This window comes from Bubalus bubalis, chromosome 14 (genome assembly GCF_019923935.1).
Source record: "Bubalus bubalis isolate 160015118507 breed Murrah chromosome 14, NDDB_SH_1, whole genome shotgun sequence".
Lineage (NCBI taxonomy): Eukaryota > Metazoa > Chordata > Mammalia > Artiodactyla > Bovidae > Bubalus > Bubalus bubalis.
Genome location: NC_059170.1, coordinates 19302044 through 19322284, shown reverse-complemented (window position 1 = coordinate 19322284; position 20241 = coordinate 19302044). Strand labels below are relative to the sequence as shown.

Genomic DNA, 20241 nt, shown 5'->3' with positions numbered 1-20241 from the left:
AGTGGTCCAGTGGTTAAGAATCTGCCTGCCAATGTGAGGGATACAGGTTTGATCCCTGGTCCAGGAAGATTCCACATGCCATGGAGCAACTAAAAGCCTTTGTGCCACAACTACTGAAGCCTTATGCACCCTGGAGCCCGTGCTCCACAAACGAGAGGCGCCAATGCAATGAGAAGCCTGTGCACTGCAACTAGAGGGCAGCCCCTGCTCGCTGCAACGAGAGAAAGCTGCACAGCAATGAAGACGTAGCATAGCCAAAAATAAATAAATAAAAGAATCACTGTCCTGGAACTGAGCTTCCCCACAAGCGTGCCTGGGCATAGGTTACAGGTGACCTAGGCCACGATACTAATGCCTCAGTCCTCAAGGAAATGCTTCCATAGGTGGGGGTCACAGGGAAGGCACATATTCAACTAGAAAACAAAATAGGTTTACTCCACTGATACAAAAGGTGTCTGCAGTAATGTGTTTGCAGTGATACACATTCTCATGGAAGTTAAGCATCTTCTATTTATGGATCATTTGTCTCTCTTCTGTAAAATGCTTGTTCCTATCAATGCCCATTTTTCTACTGGGCCATTTGTCTCTTCCCTGCTGATGTGTAAGAATTCACGATAAATTCTATTGTTGCTTTTGGTCTTTTTTGTTGTTTGTCTGGCCATGCCATGAGGCATGTGGGATCTTTGTTTCCTGACCAGGTATTGAACTCGTGCCCCCCAGCAGTGGAAGCTCAGAGTCTCCAACCACTGGAATGCCAGGAAATTCCTCATGACAAATTCTGAATACCAATCTTTTGTTAGTTGAATGAGTTGCAAATATCTTTTCCCAGTTTGCGGCTTGTGTTCCCACTCTCTTTAAGGTGTCTATTCTTTCCAACTAACATCTAGCAAAACTCATCACCATTTTTGGCAACACAGAAAAGTATGAGAGGGGAGAGAGCACACAAGGGACAAGGAGGCAAAGTTAGGAAGGAGCAATCCCAGAGTCTCATGCTGAGATTGTCAGGGAATCTGGAGTTTCCGCCTTGGAAGGCCCTTCTCACAAACTGGAACATACAATTATTGGAAAAATAACAAAGCCTTTTCATCAAAGGGAACAAAGGGTCTGTCTGGGACCTGCACACATCTCCAGTGTGTTCCTACAGACAATGGGTCACTTGTGCATCTTTGGCCTGGGCAATGACAAGCAGAGCCTGGGGAAAGTGCAGCAGGATGACAGAAGTGAAAGCGGGGATCTCCACAATGCACACGGTGCTCTTTTCACTGCAACAGCAACTCTAAGAGCAATGCTAACTCCCACCTCCTCAGTAGTAAAAGAAATCTGCCAACTGTAACTGACACAGACTGGGGGAAGAAAACCAGGTTCTAACAAGCATTATGCCAAAAATCTAATACAGTGCTTCTCTAACATGTCTACAGATGTGTTCTGGAGCGGTCTGTGAGTGCTTGATGACAAGTTTTTAATTTAGTGCTTTCGATTACAGCTTGCCTTTTTTTTTTTTTTCTTAAAAAAGCATATTCTGCATCATTTGAAAGTTCGTCTTAAGACCAAGTAGCAGGATTTCAGTGCTCATATTTGTTATTTCTTATGTTGGTGTCAATTAAAAGTAACTGCTGAAGAGTAATGAGAAAAAACACAGGTGAATGTAACAAGTGAAAGTCAAACATCACCACAAGAAAGCTTCACAACAGTTCAAATATAGAGAAGTGGTAGCAAAACAGAGTCCCTGCACAGCATACAGCAGAAGAGCTATGCGAAAAAGATCCTGCATCATAATAATTGAGGGACAATTTGATTTCAGCATAGTAACAATAGCTGACACATTAAATTCACGTCAATTTGTCCTTTTGAGTTTTATAATTAGTTTGATTTCAATCTGTCTTAAGTTTTATAGTCACTTAAGACCTGTTATAAGGAGCATAATCTAGTAAATATATTTAAGTAACACAAAAAAATAACTTGTGTTACTTAAATATATTTAAGTATTTTAAAATCTTTAAGTATTTATGTTTATATATAAATATTCTGTTAGCATATACTATAATAAATATTATATATTTATAAATATATTTAAGTATTTATAAGGAATATGGTAAAATTCTTCTTTAAAAGAGCTCTTGTATATTACTCATTACAACTGTCTGAGACATTCTGCTCCACCTGGTCACGCACCAGCTAGAGGACCCAGCTCACCTTTTTAACACCCAAAATATCTTCAATGAGGGTTGCTGTTTGTAAGAATGTCTTCTTACTCGTCATCAGTGTAAACAGGAAGATCACAAAGTCATTTTTTTCCGCCAAACGCTTTGTAACCCCTTCCGTCTATCAAGGGAGAAGAAAAGACAGAACAGGTTAAAATCACAAAATAAAACATAAAGGGCAAAATATCCCCTCCAGACATGGAAAAGCAATTCCATGCTATACCAGGAATTGTAGCTGAGACCTTAAATTCCTACAACTATATATAAAACACTGTACGAATGCATTTTTTTTTCTGGGGAGGAGTTTTTAAATAATATCCATCATAGGTTCTTAACCTAGTATCTGCCTAGTATTTAAATCAAGCGCTACAAACCAGCACCTAGTAAGCCAAGTTTTATATGGACAGCAGCACCTTTTAAATTTTGAATTTAAGAGACAGGACAATCTTACTCCAGGTTAGTCACAGGTTAGTCACTTGTGACTTGTGACTAAAGTTTGCCCACTCCAAAACAGGCAAACCTTTCTTGTTTTCTACCTGATCCTTGGAGGCACTGGTGTTTGCAACTTTGAAAGCCCTAGGTTTCCATCTAACCTGGATGTAAATCAGATCAGCACAGGTTGGACCACATCATCCTATCTTTTATGTTTTTGTTTCTTCTTCTTTCTTCTCTTTCCTTTGTTTCATTTTCTTTCTTTCTCATTCCTTTTCTTTTTTTCTTCCTTCTTTCCCTGTCTTTCCTTCCCCTTCCTTGCCCTTTATTAAAACTGAACTGTGTTCTACTGGAGTATCATTAACATTCAGTTCAGTTCAGTTCAGTCACTCAGTCGTGTCCAACTCTTTGCGACCCCAGGCAGCACGCCAGGCCTCCCTGTCCATCACCAACTCCCGGAGTTCACTCAGACTCACGTCCATCGAGTCAGTGATGCCATCCAGCCATCTCATCCTCTGTCGTCCCCTTCTCCTCCTGCCCCCAATCCCTCCCAGCATCAGAGTCTTTTCCAATGAGTCAACTCTTTGCATGAGGTGGCCTAAGTACTGGAGTTTCAGCTTTAGCACCATTCCTTCCAAAGAAATCCCAGGGCTGATCTCCTTCAGAATGGACTGGGTGGATCTCCCTGCGGTCCAAGGGACTCTCAAGAGTCTTCTCCAACACCACAGTTCAAAAATTCTTCGGCACTCTTGTAAGACTGCCCCATAAGACTATTAACAGCATGGAATCTGTGAATGATGGAGTCTTTACATCATACATGCATCATCTTTTCTTTAATAAGGACAATTTCTTACTGGCTTTAGTTATAAGAATAATTGTGCACTACCTGAACAATTAGCTTATTTTTATCTTATGGGTCTGTTTGTGCCTACCTGTGCCACTAGCTACATGTGACTACTGAGGACTTGAAGTGTGGCTAGTCTGAACTGAGATGTGCTCTAAGAGTAAAAAATACACTGGACTTTGAAAGTTTAAAATAAAAAAAGAATGTATCATTAATAATTACTTATACTGATTACATGTTATCTCACTAAAAATTACTCATGTTGATTACATGTTGGAATAGTATTCTTGACATACTCTGTATTAAATAACTACAATGTTAAAATTAACTTCAACTATTTCTTCCTACTTCTTTTCTTACTTTCAAAAAAACTGGCTACGAGGACATTTAAAACAACCTAGTATGCTGGAGTGATAGGTTATTTCATCTGTTTTTGGAGTACTTTTATATTATACTCTAACATTCTTGAGAGACCAGTATAATACATTTTTATACTTTTTAAAATGTGGTACACAGAAGCAAACACAAAATATACATAGCCTAATCAGTGACTAAAAATGCAGATTAGGTGCAGGTTTATTACATAACTCCTTTTTTTTTTTTTTTTAAGAAAAAACAGGTCCGAATCTTCAGTTTTAAAATTCTACATGTCTTTTACAATACATTTGTTATTTAAATGACCTCTAAATGGTTAATGTACAATGAATACTTTTTTTCTGAAACTGAACGATGAATTCTGACCTCATCAATATGATTATTCTAAACATAATAAGAGAGTGTTGGGAAGGGCTGTGTGCTGCTGGGAGACCACCACCAGCACATGCCTTCTTGTAGAATCCAGGCGACCAATCTGTGCAAAATGCTTTTGAAGACTAATGATTATGGCTGATTTTAAAGTCAGTCAATGGAATTAGAGTTTTTGTTTTGAAACATCAAAGCACATTTAAAAAAATAAATGAAACAATTTGCTTTCACAGTCTACAGAGGCAAACTCGAAGTTATAAATATCTGCATGCAGTAACATTCCTTTTCAAATATTTTTTGAAGAATTTATACATTTTATAAAGAATGTCTTAAAGGGTGTAAGTTTTCTGATACTGGTTTCACAAAAGGACAAATGCTGCTAACAATAACTAACAGTGAATATCTAAGTTCAAGCTAATGTATATGTAACAGGCAATTAAGGTGGCTAATCATAAGCCACAATGCACATATTCCCTTTGAAAAAATGAAGTAGTTTGATCCACATTTCTAGAGTTACTTGGGTAGAAAAACAAAAACAAAAACCACTTTAATTCAGCTGAGAGTTTTGATGAATTTATTGTTCCTAAAATGTAACCAGGTAAATAGTAAATGGTATGTACCACTGAACTATATTATTATTTTAACTTTTCTATAAAAAGATGGTCTGCTGTGTTGGAAGGGATGAATGAGCACTGTTGAACAAATGTCACAGAATGTCTCAGTTTCTTCCATAAATTATACTTTCTTCTTCCACAACACAGGTTTCACTCTATAAAACTTTGTCCCCAAAGGAACTTTAAATCTGTTTTGTGCCTTTTGGGCCTGACAGTACTCCTTCTCCATCATTTTTCCAAGAACCCATGGTCTTTAAGATGCACCCGAAGCCTGGACTGGGATGCGGGTCCACTGGTGGGCACAGTGGCTGGGAAGCTGGACAGTGGGGACTGGAGAGCAGTCCTTGGGCCAGGACCCCAGGACCACCACAGAAAGATGGCCCGAGGGAACAGGAGGGAGGCAATTTCTGGCAAGGAGTGCCCCCAGAGGAAAGCTGCACAGTCATGGAAGCAGGGCACCACTGCTGAGTCACACACAAGGGTGCAACTCCTTTTAAATATTTTATTTCGACTGATCAGTAGACTAAGTTTGTTTTAGCCTTTTTTGGCAACAGTAGTCTTTGATGAATCCTTTTGAACTCTGAACTTACTGACAGTTTAGGCCCCTAAACTATTTTTCATTTGTATGTCCCTAAGACATACCTCCCTTGCTCAGGACCTTAGTTTTTATTTCCCGTATGTTTATAGTTATATCCAAAGCTTAACCCTTTTTAATTCTTTTTATTCAAATGGTCTATCATGTATGTTGTCAAGATCTTTGTGGATGCTGATTTTTATCTTAGGATATCAATCCTGAACTAATAAACACATTATTCCTAAAGGTAAAATAAAAAGAACCTGAGTGTTTTGTGTTAGATTTCTATTGCAGAGCACTGTTATAATAGATGCTTAACTGTGTTAAGCACTGAAACATATTTCCCTATTTGTGTTGGTTGTTAAGATGCTTAAATCTAAATTTGTACCCCATCCATGGTACAGATGATTTTATGTTCAGCCCAATTCCTGGATATCTGCTTCTAAATTAATGATCTTGGTAGATTTTACATGCTCCTAACAAGGTGCCTGAAATCTTTCTTTGAATGAAGCAAGCAATGAAATGAAAATTAAATATTCCTTTGTGCTTTGACTGCATATTAGGTTTCACTTCTGCAACAGCATCTGTTTCCTTCTGTTGTATATGATTCACTCTTTATAGTTTACCACATAAGCTCCCAAAAGACAGGTATTGTGTCTTACAAAAATTAACACTGTATATTGCTTTACAAAGTGCTTTCACATCTATCATCTCATTTAATCCTCACAATAACCCTATGGTGTTGTTAGTATGATTACTAACCACACTCTACTAAGAAATGAAACTGAAGCACAGGGAGAATGAATAAGCATGAAGACAAGAGCCAGAATCCCAAGTCAACTTCCAGCACTAAGTGCTATGCTCTCTCTACCAAACTGCTTCTATTTACCATTCTTTCTCACTCAGTGATCAACCTAGATGAGTGTCCTGGTCAACAAAAGGTAGGCCTTCTGGTTCTTGTTCTGTTTTCTAACAATAAAAATGAAGGAGTAGGCACAGTAGAGTTTAAAGAAATCCTAAAAGGTCATAGACACTCTTCCCATGCTTGCATCCATTTAACAAGTATTTGTTCAGTCTCTGCTTGGACTCCTCCAGGGCTAGAGGAGTTCAATAGCTGTTGAATCAGCCATGGTTCTTAACAATTACTATGAAATTTTGCCACCCCACAATTTCTACCTGTTGGTTCTGGTTCTCAGGCACACATAAGTCCATAAGTCCAATTCTCCAATGTGTGAAGATAGCTGTCATGTCTACCACCCCCATTCCAATCTTCCTTCCTCAAGCACTGCAGATCTGGTAGGGAGATAAATGAGGTCCCAGTGGCAGGGGTACTTACACAGACACAGGTATTATACAAGATGCTCAAACAGTCCTTGGACATTTCATCACTTACTGAAAGTGAAAGGGGAACAACTGGTTATTTTTCTCATTGGAAAGACAGTACAACAGAATCAAATTTTTGAACATAAGAATTGTTCCTCATGATCCCAAAATGATTATTTTCCTTTCAGCATACCTCCTTCCAGTCCTTATTTACCCGAGTTTCAGGATGCCCATCAGAGCCTATTAACCAATTTGTATATAGCTTTTTGGTCTGATATACTAGTATGCTTATTAGGGTCCACAGTCTTCATAATTTCAACCTGTTGTAGTGTTATCACTTAATAAGCCATGTTCCCTTTGTAGCTTGCTTAAAATCATATCCAGCTTTTCTTTTTTTTACTTTTGCTATTTAAATAGGCTAGAAATAAAAAACGTAACATACAGCCTTAATTTTATGCTTGTGTTGAACTGGTTCCCTAACACATTTCCAAAAACAGAATTTTAAGAATCCACTAAAACTAAAGTATCAGCACCAGGATTGTTGTTATAAATCTCCACTGAAAATTCTATTAGCAGCAAACAAGGAAGTCATTTTTACTCCAGACTCAAAGTGTTCTGTTTTATTATTTGTGCTAAATAAAAGGCTTTTAATCCCTAAACTACTGACTCTAATAAAGAACTAGTTACTTCTCCGTGAGCAGGAACAGAAGAGTATGACAAAACGGAAAATAAATTTTCATGACCTCAAAAGCAGGAGATAATAAAGCTGAGTATGAACCATGGATAAAGTGTTTTGTTTGGCATCATTTTTTATTTTTAAAAACTGTTTACATTCATTCCCATGGTGCCACAAACTCTAAAATGTCAGGCTTCCCTTCACAATTCCAATGGGCAGCCCTGCCAAGCTAGAGTAACCAGAGGACTAACTGACATAATCTTGAGACAATGGAGATGTCCTATATCCCTCACCACCGCTTTTCAACCTAAGGGGCTTTTTGGTTTACTTCATGACTTCGGAGCAGGCTGGAACACCAAATCAGTGTATTTCAGTACTTCTAGACTTTCATTTTCAAAGGGAATTGGAACTCACTCATTCATCAAATATTTATTCAGCATCCACTCTAGAGCAGATACAGAATATACAGAGGTTAGCAGGGGAAAAAAAAAGACAAAGCCTCATAGAACTTATGAATTTAGAGGGGAAGAGAGAATAAATAAGTACACCAACAGGTAATTACAAGCTGCTACTTGCTATGAGGACCAAGGACATGAAGAATCAATTTAGACAGGATACAAAGGTACGACATCAAAGATGAATACAAATCCTCTTAACTGCTCCTGCACGTATAAACAAGGCCTTCCTTATACACTATGTCATGTTGATTTTGTTTAGACGAAAAATTTTTCATTAAAAAAACAAACAAACTGATGTTTGTAGTAAACATTCATCAAATGTTAACTGATCCCTGGCTTTTAATTTTTTACATTTTTTTTTTTTTTACAGTTTTTTTAAAAATTATAAAAGGACGACCTAAAAATAGTATTTGCAACATGTGTAAGTTATAAAGACTAATAATAGGACAATACCCATATACCCACCGCCCAATTCAAGAAATTATGTGCTATCTTAACACTCTGACTTTTCACCACACACATTCTGGTAGTAATGGAACTTTTTACAAAGAGCATGAATAACCTCATAACAACAAAAACAAGACAGTAATTTAAAAAAGTAAATGATCTTGCCAGTTTTTTCCTTACTCTCTCAATTAGTGATATGAGAAATAAGAATTTGCAAAGAAAACATAAAAGCTGAACCCAAAGACTGTTAGAAATTACAAAGATGCAATTCTTTTAGTCTAGTAGTTTTCACACTTTTTGATTTAAAGCACCAGATTTGTATTTTCTACCGAGTATAAAATAAAGAGAGCAGTTAGGCGGAGAATGTTCTACAGCTGAATGTAAGGCATGTCCTCAGTGTGAAGGGAAAGAAGAGACACTCCTGGGAATCACCACAATAGCAGGTTAGGAAATGAGCGCCAGTAGCTGCTGAGTATACTTACTTTTCAGTTTCTGTCCCCGAATAGAAATTGTAGGCCTCATAAGAATTTCTACAAGGAGCTATTTAAAAAACAAACAAAAAAAGGGATAAAATCTTCAAAATTCAAAGCACAACTTATAAAACAATCTTTGCTGTGATAACACATGGCCCAAATACCTGTCATGGTACTGCAAGGCCCTTTTGTTCCCAACACAGGGAGAAGGCAATGAAGTTCAGGGAAATGAGCACTGTACCAAGAGTCAGGAAACCTGGGTTCTAGTCACAGCTCAGCCACCTATTCTCCATGAAAACTTGGGCAAGTCAGGGTCCCACCATGGTCTCAACTCTCATTTCAAAAGATAAGAATGTTAGATTAGTTAACCTCCGGGATCCAATGTGGCTTCAATTTTTTAAAAGCTGCAGAACATTACAACAATGATTATTCTTGCTTTAGAATATTTATGTTCTTTTATAAACACAAGTTTATAAAAAGAATCACAAAAGATACACCATAAACTGTTAATACTGATTTCCACAGGGGGCTAGAGAGGATATGCATTCATTTATCATTTTACATACTTTTAATACAACATATAACTGTTTAAGGGCTTCCCTTGTGGCTCAGACAGTAAAGAATCTGCCCGCAATGTGGAAGATCCAGGTTCGATCCCTGGGTCAGGAAGATCCCGAGAAGGGAATGGCAACCCACTCTAGTATTCTTGCCTAGAGAGTCCCGCGGACAGAGGAGACTGGTGGGCTAGTTCATGAGGCTGCAAAGAGTCAGACACGACTGACTGACTAACACTTTCACTTCCTGTTTAAACTGTTTATAATAAATATGCATTTAAAAGCTCATTCTGAAAAAAAAAGAAAGAAAGAGTTAATAATGATAAAAGGGTCAATCCATTGGAAAAGATATAACAATAATAAACATATATGCATCTAACAACAGAGCCTCAAAATACATGATGCAAAAACTGACAGAACTGAAGGAAACAGACAAGTCAAAAACAGTAGCTGGACAAGACAATACTCCACTTTCAATAATGATTAGAAAATGAGGTATCACCAAACAGAAGACTTGAACAGGATAAACCAATAAGCTCTAACAGAGAGCTATATAATTCTGCCCAGCAAGAGCAGAATACATGTTCTACTAAAGCACACATGGAATACACACACAGAGAAGAATACTACTCAGCTATAAAAAAGAACAAAAATTTGCCATTTGCAGCAATATGAACAGACTTGGAGGACATTATGATAAATGAAATAAAACAGAGAAAAGACAAACACTATATGAATATCACTTGTATGTGGAATCTAAAAAATAAAACAAGATAGTGACTATATCAAAAAAAGAAGCAAACTCACAGATACAGAGAACAAACTAGTAGTTACCAGTTGTGGGGAGGGGCAACATAAAAGTGGGGGAGTACAAACTACTGAGTGTAACACAGGCTACACAAATGTATTATACAACATGGGGAAGATAGCCAATATTTATAATAACTATAAATGGAGCATAACCTTTAAAAACTGTGAATCACTATGCTGTACATTTGTAACTTATATAACATTGTATAGCAACTGTACTTCAGTAAAAATGCAAAAAATTTCTCTTAAAAGAAAAAAAAGGCATTATCTCAAACCAATAGCCTAATCTTTTACTTCAATTCACTGGAAAAAAAGAGGTGTAAGCCAACCCCAAAGCAAGCAAAATAAAAGAAATAATAAGGATTAGAATGGAAACTAATTTAGCAGAGAATAGAAAATAACAGAGAATATCAATGATATCACCACTGACCTTACAGAAAACAAAAACTACCTTCCTCCTGATGAATATTTTTAACTATTATATGTAATGCCACACTAAGCATTTTTGTATACAAAGCTTTATCTCATTTTGACTTATGTCCTCAGAAGAGATTCACATAAACGCAAACAGAGCAAAATCAATAACGATCTTTAAGATTTTTGAGATGTACTACACAAAAGCTTTTCAAAGAGATGCCCTGCTTTTCAGTCATCCCAGTAAAGTATGAGGAGCTCATCCTGCATAGATTATTATATTTAAAATAAACTGTCTTCAAATAGATGATGTTCTATGCCAATGAACAAATTAAAAGTCCTTGAATGCCAAGCATGGATTATACCTGGCCCACAGACGTAATTCATGTGGTCCATATCTACTGAAAAGCTGTGATTCTACTTACAAATCTAGATTTCCTACATCCCTGAGGGCAAAGGTCAAAAGAAATGGAAGTCATTTCCCTATAAAAGCAGGCATGCACTCTCCAGTTCATCTCAGTCTCTGCAGTCATTTAATTTATGTAGATCATCTTACTCCGGGCCTGCTTCACTATATGCCTACTTGATCCTACAGGCATCTAACTTCACAGACTCTAGGATACACTTTCCAGTGTTACATTAGGGGTTTGTTCAAGTTGACAAGGAATGGTCTAGCCACCATTCCACTTCAGCTAAGCATTAGGCAGCATGTTGAAAACGGAATTACTTTGGAGCCTTTCTGGGGATTGGCAGAGGGAGAAATAAAGAACTCTGAAAGGTACTTTTAGAAGCAAGATGACAAGAGAATTCAGCAAGAAGAAATGCACCCAAATAATGGTTAGTGAAGAACAAAATGATCCAAGTAAAAGCCTCTATAAACAGACTGAGATTCTTGGAGAAGCTAACCTAACTCAAAGCAGGGAAGAAAAACTCCACAAAATCAAGAACTAATGATCCGAAGATGTCCTAAGATGGGACATGTACCTGCAAGAGAAAAGCTTCGTTCCCACTGCAAGTAAGACACCAGGCTAAAGACTCCTATCTTCTTTTTCCTCCCAGGAACACACTGGTTTCTATTAAGCAAATTCTTTGACAAACGATTCAGAAGTAAAGGCCCTTCAAACTGGCCAGTAAGTAAATGCGACAGGACCGCTGGGATTGCTAAAGAGGGAATGCCGAGCAACAGTTGAAGGAATACAGTCTATGACTCATGCTATGGATGTAAATGTTCAACACTCAATTTTTGCTTTGGGGAAAATGGCATCTTTAAGGAAAGGAAATGTTTTTTCAAATTGAAGTAATAACATGATAGCAAACACCCTCTTCCAACAACACAAGAGGAGACTCTACACATGGACATCACCAGATGGTCAACACCGAAAACAGACTGATTATATTCTTTGCAGCCAAAGATGGAGAAGTTCTATACAGTCAGCAAAAACAAGACCAGGAGCTTACTGTGCCTCAGACATGAACTCCTTATTGCCAAAATCAGACTGAAATTGAAGAAAGTAGGGAAAACCACTAGACCATTCAGGTATGACCTAAATCAAATCCCTTATGATTATACATTGGAAGTGAGAACTAGATTTAAAGGACTAGATCTGATAGACAGAGTGCCTGATAAAACTATGGACAGAGGTTCATAACATTGTACAGGAGACTGGGATCAAGACCATCCCCAAGAAACAGAAAGGCAAAAAAGCAAAATGGCTGTCTGAGGAGGCCTTACAAATAGTTGTAAAAAGAAGGGAAGTGAAAAGCAAAGAAGAAAAGCAAAGATACATCCATTTGAATGCAGAGTTCCAAAGAATAGCAAGGAGAGATAAGAAAGCCTTCTTCAGTGACCAGTGCAAAGAAATAAGAGGAAAACAATAGAATAGAAAAGACTAGAGATCTCTCCAAGAAAATTCGAGATACCAAGGGAACATTCCACGCAAAGATGGGCTCAATAAAGGACAGAAATGGTATGGACCTAACAGAAGCAGACGATATTAAGAAGAGGTGGCAAGAATACACAGAAGAACTGTACAAAAAAGAGCTTCGCAACCCAGATAATCACAATGGTTTGATCTCTCATCTAGAACCAGACATCCTGGAATGTGAAGTCAAGTGGGCCTTAGGAAGCGTCACTACGAACGAACCTAGTGGAGGTGATGGAATTCCAGTTGAACTATTTCAAATCCTAAACGATGATGCTATGAAAGTGCTGCACTCAATATATCAGCAAATTTGGAAAAGTCAGCAGTGGCCACAGGACTGGAAAAGGTCAATTTTCATTCCAGTCCCAAAGAAAGGCAATGCCAAAGAATGCTCAAACTACCGCACAATTGCACTCATCTCACATGCTAGTAAAGTAATGCTCAAAATTCTCCAAGCCAGGCTTCAATAATATGTGAACTGTAAACTTCCAGATGTCCAAGCTGGGTTTAGAAAAGGCAGAGGAACCAGAGATCAAATTGCCAACATCCACTGGATCATTGAAAAAGCAAGAGAGTTCCAGAAAAACATCTATTTCTGCTTTATTGACTATGCCAAAGCCTTTGACTGTGTGGATCACAATAAATTGGAAAATTCTGAAAGAGATGGGAATACCAGACCACCTGGTCTGCCTCTTGAGAAATCTGTATGCAGGTCAGGAAGCAACAGTTAGAACTGGACACGGAACAACAGACTGGTTCCAAACAGGAAAAGGAGTATGTCAAGGCTGTATATTGTTACCCTGCTTATTTAACTTATATGCAGAGTACATCATGAGAAACACTGGGCTCTAGATGAAGCACAAGCTGGAATCAACACTGCCGGGAGAAATATCAATAACCTCAGATATGCAGATGACACCACACTTATGGCAGAAAGTGAAGAACTAAAGAGCCTCTTGATGGAAGTGAAAGAGGAGAGTGAAAAAGCTGGCTTAAAGCTCAACATTCAGAAAACTAATATCATGACATCTGATCCCATCACTTCATAGCAAATAGATGGGAAAACAGTGGCAGACTTTATTTTGGGGGGCTCCAAATCACTGCAGATGGTGACTGCTGCCATGAAATTAAAAGATGCTTACCCCTTGGAAGCAAAGTTATGGCCAACCTAGACAGTATATTAAAAAGCAGAGACATTACTTTGCCAATAAAGGTCCGTCTAGTCAAGGCTATGGTTTTTCCAGTAGTCATGTATGGATGTGAGAGTTGGACTATAAAGAAAGCTGAGTGCCGAAGAACTGATGCTTTTGAACTGTGGTGCTGGAGAAGGCTCTTGAGAGTCTCTGGGACTCCAAGGAGATCCAACCAGTCCATCCTAATGGAAATCAGTCCTGAATATTCATTGGAAGGACTGAAGTTGAAGCTGAAACTCCAATACTTCGGCCACCTGATATGAAGAGCTGACTCATTTGAAAAGACCCTGATGCTGGGAAAGATTGAAGGTGGGAGGAGAAGGGGATGACAGAGGATAAAATGGTTGGATGGCATCACTGACTCAATGGACATGAGTTTGAGTAAACTCCGGGAGTTGGTGATGGACAGGGAAGCCTGGCGTGCTGCAGTCCATGGGGTCACAAGAGTCGGAAACAACTGAGTGACTAAACTGAACTGAACAACGTGATAAAGCAAACAGTATAAATTGTAAACATAGAGCTCCAGTTTTTACAAAGTGAATCTCATTCCAACACAATCAACACCCAGATCAAGATACAACACAACAACAACACCCTGAAAGCCTCCCTCATGCTCCCAGTAACAGGGGAAAGGACAGGTATCTGAGAGAAAAGAAGCAGGATCCCAGTACCCTCACTCATTACGTAAAAATAAATTTCAAGTGGTGCAAAAATTAATCATACATGATAAAAACTTTGAAGTATTAGATGGAAATAAAGACACAGTTTATAATGCAACAATGGGCAAAGGAAAACTCTGAACCCATGAAAGGAAAGACCAATCAGTTTGACAACCTAAAAAGTAAACAACTTAAAAAGTAAACCTAAAAAGTTTCACATTAAAATGTATCATAAACAAAGTCAAAATTCAATTTTCAAACTAGGGAAAAAAACAGAACACTTATGACAAAGGACCTTTAAAAACTGAGTACTTACAAGTTACTATAATCTGCATGTTGTCTCCTGAAAACCATGCTAAATCTTAATGCCCAATGTGATAGCATTAGGAGGGGGGGCCTTTGGGTGGTGATTAGGTTATGAGGGCAGAGCACCCACGAATGGTGTTACACCTTATGAAAGAGGCTCCAGAGAGATTCGACAGCCCCTTCATCATGTGTGGACACAGGGAGAAGCTGGCATTTGTAACCCAGAAGAGATTCTTCACGAGACACCAAATCTGCCAGTGCCATGAATCTGGACTTCCCAGCCTCTAGAACTCTGAGAAATAAATCTGTTGTTCATAAACTACTCAATCTGTGGATTTTGCTATAGCAGCCTGAACTAAGACAAAAATCAATAAGAGAAGGGCCTAATAAACAAATAGAAAAAAAAAAAAAGGAACTACTTATAAACACACGAAAAGATATCCAATTCCACTCATAGAAAGATATAAATTTTTAAAACTATACAGAGACTATATAAAGGGCTCTCAGAATTCATAATAACGATATTTTCCGAGGAAGACAAACAAATGACCTAGAAGCACATAAAATAATGTTCAATAGCATTAGGCAACAGCAAAATGCAAATCAAAACCACAATGAAGTAACACTTCACACCCAGTAGGATGGCTATAATCAAAAGTAGAGAGAATAGCCAGTGTTGAAGAGGATGTGGAAAAATCAGAACCCTTGTGCATTGTTGGTGGGTATGCAAAATGGTGCAGCTGCTTTGGAAAACAGTCTGATAAATCCTCAAAGAATTAAATACAAGAGCTACTATATGACCCATCAATCCCACTTCTAGGTATATTCTCAACATTAATGGAAAGATATTTCCACACACAAACTTGTACACAAGTGTTAAGAGCAGCATTATTTGTAATAGTCAAAAGATAGAAATAGCCCAAGTGTCCACTAACTGACAAATGAACATACAAAATATGGTATATCCACCCAGTAGAGTATTATTCAACCATAAAATAGAATAAACTGCTGAAACATGCTATAATGGGGATGAACCTTGAAAACATTAAACTAAGTGAAACATACCAATAACAAAAGATCACATATTATGTGACTCTGTTCATATGAAATGTCCAAGACAAGGTTACCTATAAAGACAAAGTGGAGTAACCGTTGCCTATGATGGGGCTGATGGTTGGAGGAGTGGGAGAGTGATAGCTTAAACATACGGAGTTTCTTTTCTGGGTGATAAAAATGTTCTAGAGTGACTGTGGTGGTGGTTTCACACATCTACAAATACACTAAAAGCTACTGAATTATACACATTAAATGGGTGAATTATATGATGTGAACTATATCTCAATAAAACTTTAAAAAACTATGAAGAAATATCATTTTCCTCATATCTGCTTAGCAAATATTTAAAATACTTAAAACATATTGCTTAGTGAAGGAGGCTACTCTGTGTTGGTAACAGTCTATTTCATGGTTTGGGTGGCAAAGGTGAATGTATCTTCTCATAGTTATTGACATACCTCACTGTATGCAAGTTATACCTCAAGAACAAAGTCCATAAAAATACACATACACACACTGTGTTGGTGATGGAGTGGATAAAAAGACACTCTTCTTCTTTGTTACTGGGGATGTAAGTTGATAAAAGCCTTTTAGGTACATAAATTGTTAAGTTTATAAACAATAAAAGACATATGCTTTGATCCTAAAAGTATACAGTACTCACATGTACAAAAACTTTCACTGCAACCTTGTTTGTTGAGAAAGCTAAATGTCCATCAACTAAGGCCTAAGTAAATAATGGTATAATCATACCAGGGAATACTATATAGCTGTTAATAATAATGAGGCAGATTTACACATATTAAAATGAATCTACCTCCAAGTTATAGAATCACATGAAAAAAAGCAAGCAAGGTACCTGTATATATGATATGCTACTTCTATGTGGGGAGAATATAAACCTAAGGTGGGGGCAGTCAGGGTAACTATTTACACACACACATATATATATTACATCTCTGGAAGGACAAAGAAGAAACTAGTCATCACAGCTGAACTAGGAAACATTAACTTTGTGCCTTAAAAAAGTTGATATTATTATCAATTCACATAAAATCAACTCTTTCAATGTAAAAGCTATGGTACTTCAACACAGGTGAATACCATGGAACTTCTAAAGAGAAAATTCTGAAATGCTTGCTATAAATTCTAAAACGCTTCCTAATTCCCATTTCGAAAGTTCCCAAGCCATTAAATAGCAGTAGTAATAATAAACAATGACTTACATCAACACCTCCAAACAAGTCAAAAATATAAGTATTTGGATAAGTGGTTTCTTGGGTAAGTTTCCTCTCTTCAGTAACAAATGCCATAGCCTCCATGGAGAGAAGAGGAGAAATTTCCTAGTGAAAAAGGATACCAAGAGACACTGAGTTCTACTATCCAACACAAACCAGACACCAAAAGAACAGTTTGCATTTTAGTCACAACTTGAATTCCCATGAAGCCAAAGACAGCCTCCACAATGAACAATAAAAAAAAGCCAACTTACAGAAAAGCTGATATGATAAAAGTTGTTGTAATCGTAGTAGAAGCTAACTTATTAAATGCTTATTATGTACCAGGCATGGTTCTTCATAAGTTACCTCTTTTAATCCTCACAACTCTATGATGTAACAGTAATGTATTGGCCCAATTTTACAGATAAGGAAACTAAGACACAAAGAAGTTGTCAATGTCAAACAGGGCATGTGACAGAGTCAGGACTTAAACCTAGGATGTCTGGCTCCTGAGTCTGTGCTTACAAAAGAAAGCATAACTACTGTGGGTCAAACAGGAGGAAGAGTAGGAAGAATACAGGGTCCTACTCATTGTGTTCTCTTCTCAGGAACCGCAAGGGAAGACGGAACCCACTGGGCTAGAGCAGTAGTTCTCATACAGTGGTGCATCCAGTCACCTGAAGGACATGTTAAAACCCAGACTGCTGGGTCCCACCTGCAGTTTCTGATTTAACAGGTCTGGGCTGGGGCCTGAGAATGTGCATTTATCATTAAGTACCCAAGTGATGTTGATGTTGGTCCAAGTACCACTCATCAAGAAAAAGCAGAACTCTCTCTTACAGATAACCTATTACATGACAAGCACCGGATTTCTATACTTAAGTCCATTTCATCCTTAAAATAATTCAATGAAGTGAGTACAGTTTGACCCATTTTACAGGTTAAAAAACAAAAAGCACAAAGTTGTACAAGGTCACATAATTAGTGGGAGAACTACTTCCTCTGGGTTTCATTTCTCTCATTTATAAAACTAGACTGTAATTCTGCTGGCAACACAGTACAGTGGAAGCTGGCTTCAGGAGCAGGACAAATCTGGGCTCATCATGATAACCACATGACAGTGGGTGGTTTATGCTGAGTCTGTTTTCTCAACCGAGAAAGGAAATGCAGAAGACATCTGGATTTTCCTGCTCAGTATCTCCTTTTCTCTTCTTCAGGTAACAGCCCTACTTCTGTGGAAGAATACGAGGCCACACACAAATGTCAAGATAAGAAATAGACTGCCTAACTCTATTTGGCCCCTGAACTCACATCTGTGCTTTCTGAAGATGTGAGACAATAAAAAATCTTTTTCGCTAATCCGAGTGGGTTACTGTTACATGCAATCAAAGTATTTTGGACTAATCCACTAATACCACCCATCTCACAGAGTTATCATAAAAATTAAATATGCCTGGTACATAGTAAATTTCAAGTATTTGTTGAATGCATAAAGAAATGATGATCACATAGCAAGCACTCACAAATATAAATTTCCCTCTTTCATCTACCTCATATCTCAGAGATTTTGCAGGAATCAAGTGAAATAATGTATAATTCTTCACAAAATGTTTTCAAGCAAGCATAAGACACTGTAATTATTTCTATCCTAAATCAAACTGTGAGAAGATTAAGAACACAAATATCTTTATATAAACTTTTACTTGGGAATGGTTTTCAATTTACAAAAAAAGTTGTATAGACAAAACATCTCTTCTGAAAGGTAAAGATTAAACTTATCTGGCCCTATTAATATTTAAAAATGATTTATATGAAATAATAAACAGAACTTCACATTTGAAAAACATATTTTATTATGATCAAATATAACTTGAATAGATTTTAGCTACATTAGAGCCAGTAATCTAAATTCAAAGTTGGACCTGCTTTCCCAATATGAAGTTTGACCTACTAAATCAGAAATTCTACTGGCAGGGCCCACCATTAACAAGGCTTCCAGGTGACTCTGTTACACACTCCAGATTGAGAACAACTGCCCTGGATGTCTCTGCACTCTTTCCAAGTCCCTTCACCTTCAGATGCCTGTCATACTTATCAACAACCACAAGGCCACTTCCTTGAAGTCTCACCAAAATGGGACCTTTTAAATCCCATTGAAAAAGAATGTATCCCAATCCCAGGGCAAGGCCTCCTTAATTAGGCAAGTACTAGGACAAAACACGGAGAAGGCGATGGCACCCCACTCCAGTACTGTTGCCTGGAAAATCCCATGGACGGAGGAGCCTGGAAGGCTGCAGTCCATGGGGTCGCTGATGGTCAGACACGACTGAGCGACTTCACTTTCATTTTTCACTTTAATGCATTGGAGAAGGAAATGGCAACCCACTCCAGTGTTCTTGCCTGGAGAATCCCAGGCACGGGGGAGCCTGGTGGGCTGCCATCTATGGGGTCGCACAGAGTCGGACACGACTGAAGTGACTTAGCAGTAGCAGCAGCAGGACAAAACAAGTGTGAATAAAACCCAGAAGTATATACACCGGGGACTTAACGGTGATTATCTCTGGGTAGTGGGATTATAGGTGATTTTTATTTTCTTCTTTGCACTTTTTCTGAACTTCCCAAATTTTCTACCGCTTACTCAATAAATACAGGCTATTTTAAAACGCAGACTGAAAAAGAGGAATAACCCAGATGTCTCGTATCACGTGGAGGCCCTGAATGCAGCCCCTCCAATGCCCCTAACAGTTACCTTGAGGATGTTTTGGCATTCACCGAAGTCACTGTGGAGGTGGCTGGTCGCATACAGCTTAAGGAGCAGCTGCGGAATTCCACTCCATTTGGACTGTTTGTCCCTTTCCGTCAAAAAAGTTTCAGTGAACTGTTAAGTCCAAAGGAAAAAAAAAAAGAGGAAACTATTACTGGTGAGGAAAGAACTACTAGAGCATACAGCAAAAGAGAGCAGCTGGCTCCCAAATCCACCCAGGACAAGTAAGTCAAAGGTCTTTCTAGAAACCTTCAAGTTTCCCGACAGCCTGTAAGGTCAAAGTCCAGCTCCTTGTTTATGATACACCCCCTTCCTACTCTATCACCTACTTTCCTCTCTTAACTTCTTCTTTGCCCAATGCACACTCTAGGCTCCAAATGTATGTGTTCTCTCTCTATGCTTTGCATATGTTCTTCTCCCGTACACGGCTCTGTATATGTATGCCACCTGTATGGGGAGAAAATAAACCTAAGGTGGGAGCAAGAGGGGTAATTATTTACACACACACATATACAGGTTTGAACTGCATGGGTCCACTTACATGAGAAATTTTCTTC

The 20241-nt window shown here is 38.1% G+C and overlaps 1 protein-coding gene across 2 annotated transcripts in view; it reads right to left on the bottom strand.

Moving 5' to 3' along the window:
* Positions 1 to 20241, bottom strand: part of LOC102396422 (transient receptor potential cation channel subfamily C member 4 associated protein) — a 69602-nt gene that overhangs the window by 35290 nt on the left and 14071 nt on the right. For both annotated transcript variants that reach the window (XM_025263593.3, XM_025263591.3), the window contains exons 2-6: positions 19670 to 19798; positions 16927 to 17043; positions 8796 to 8853; positions 6746 to 6801; positions 2194 to 2322 (exon numbers count right to left, since the gene is read on the bottom strand). In XM_025263593.3, coding sequence (XP_025119378.1) covers positions 2194 to 2322; positions 6746 to 6801; positions 8796 to 8853; positions 16927 to 17043; positions 19670 to 19798 — 489 coding nt within the window. The remainder of the gene's footprint in view (positions 1 to 2193; positions 2323 to 6745; positions 6802 to 8795; positions 8854 to 16926; positions 17044 to 19669; positions 19799 to 20241) is intronic.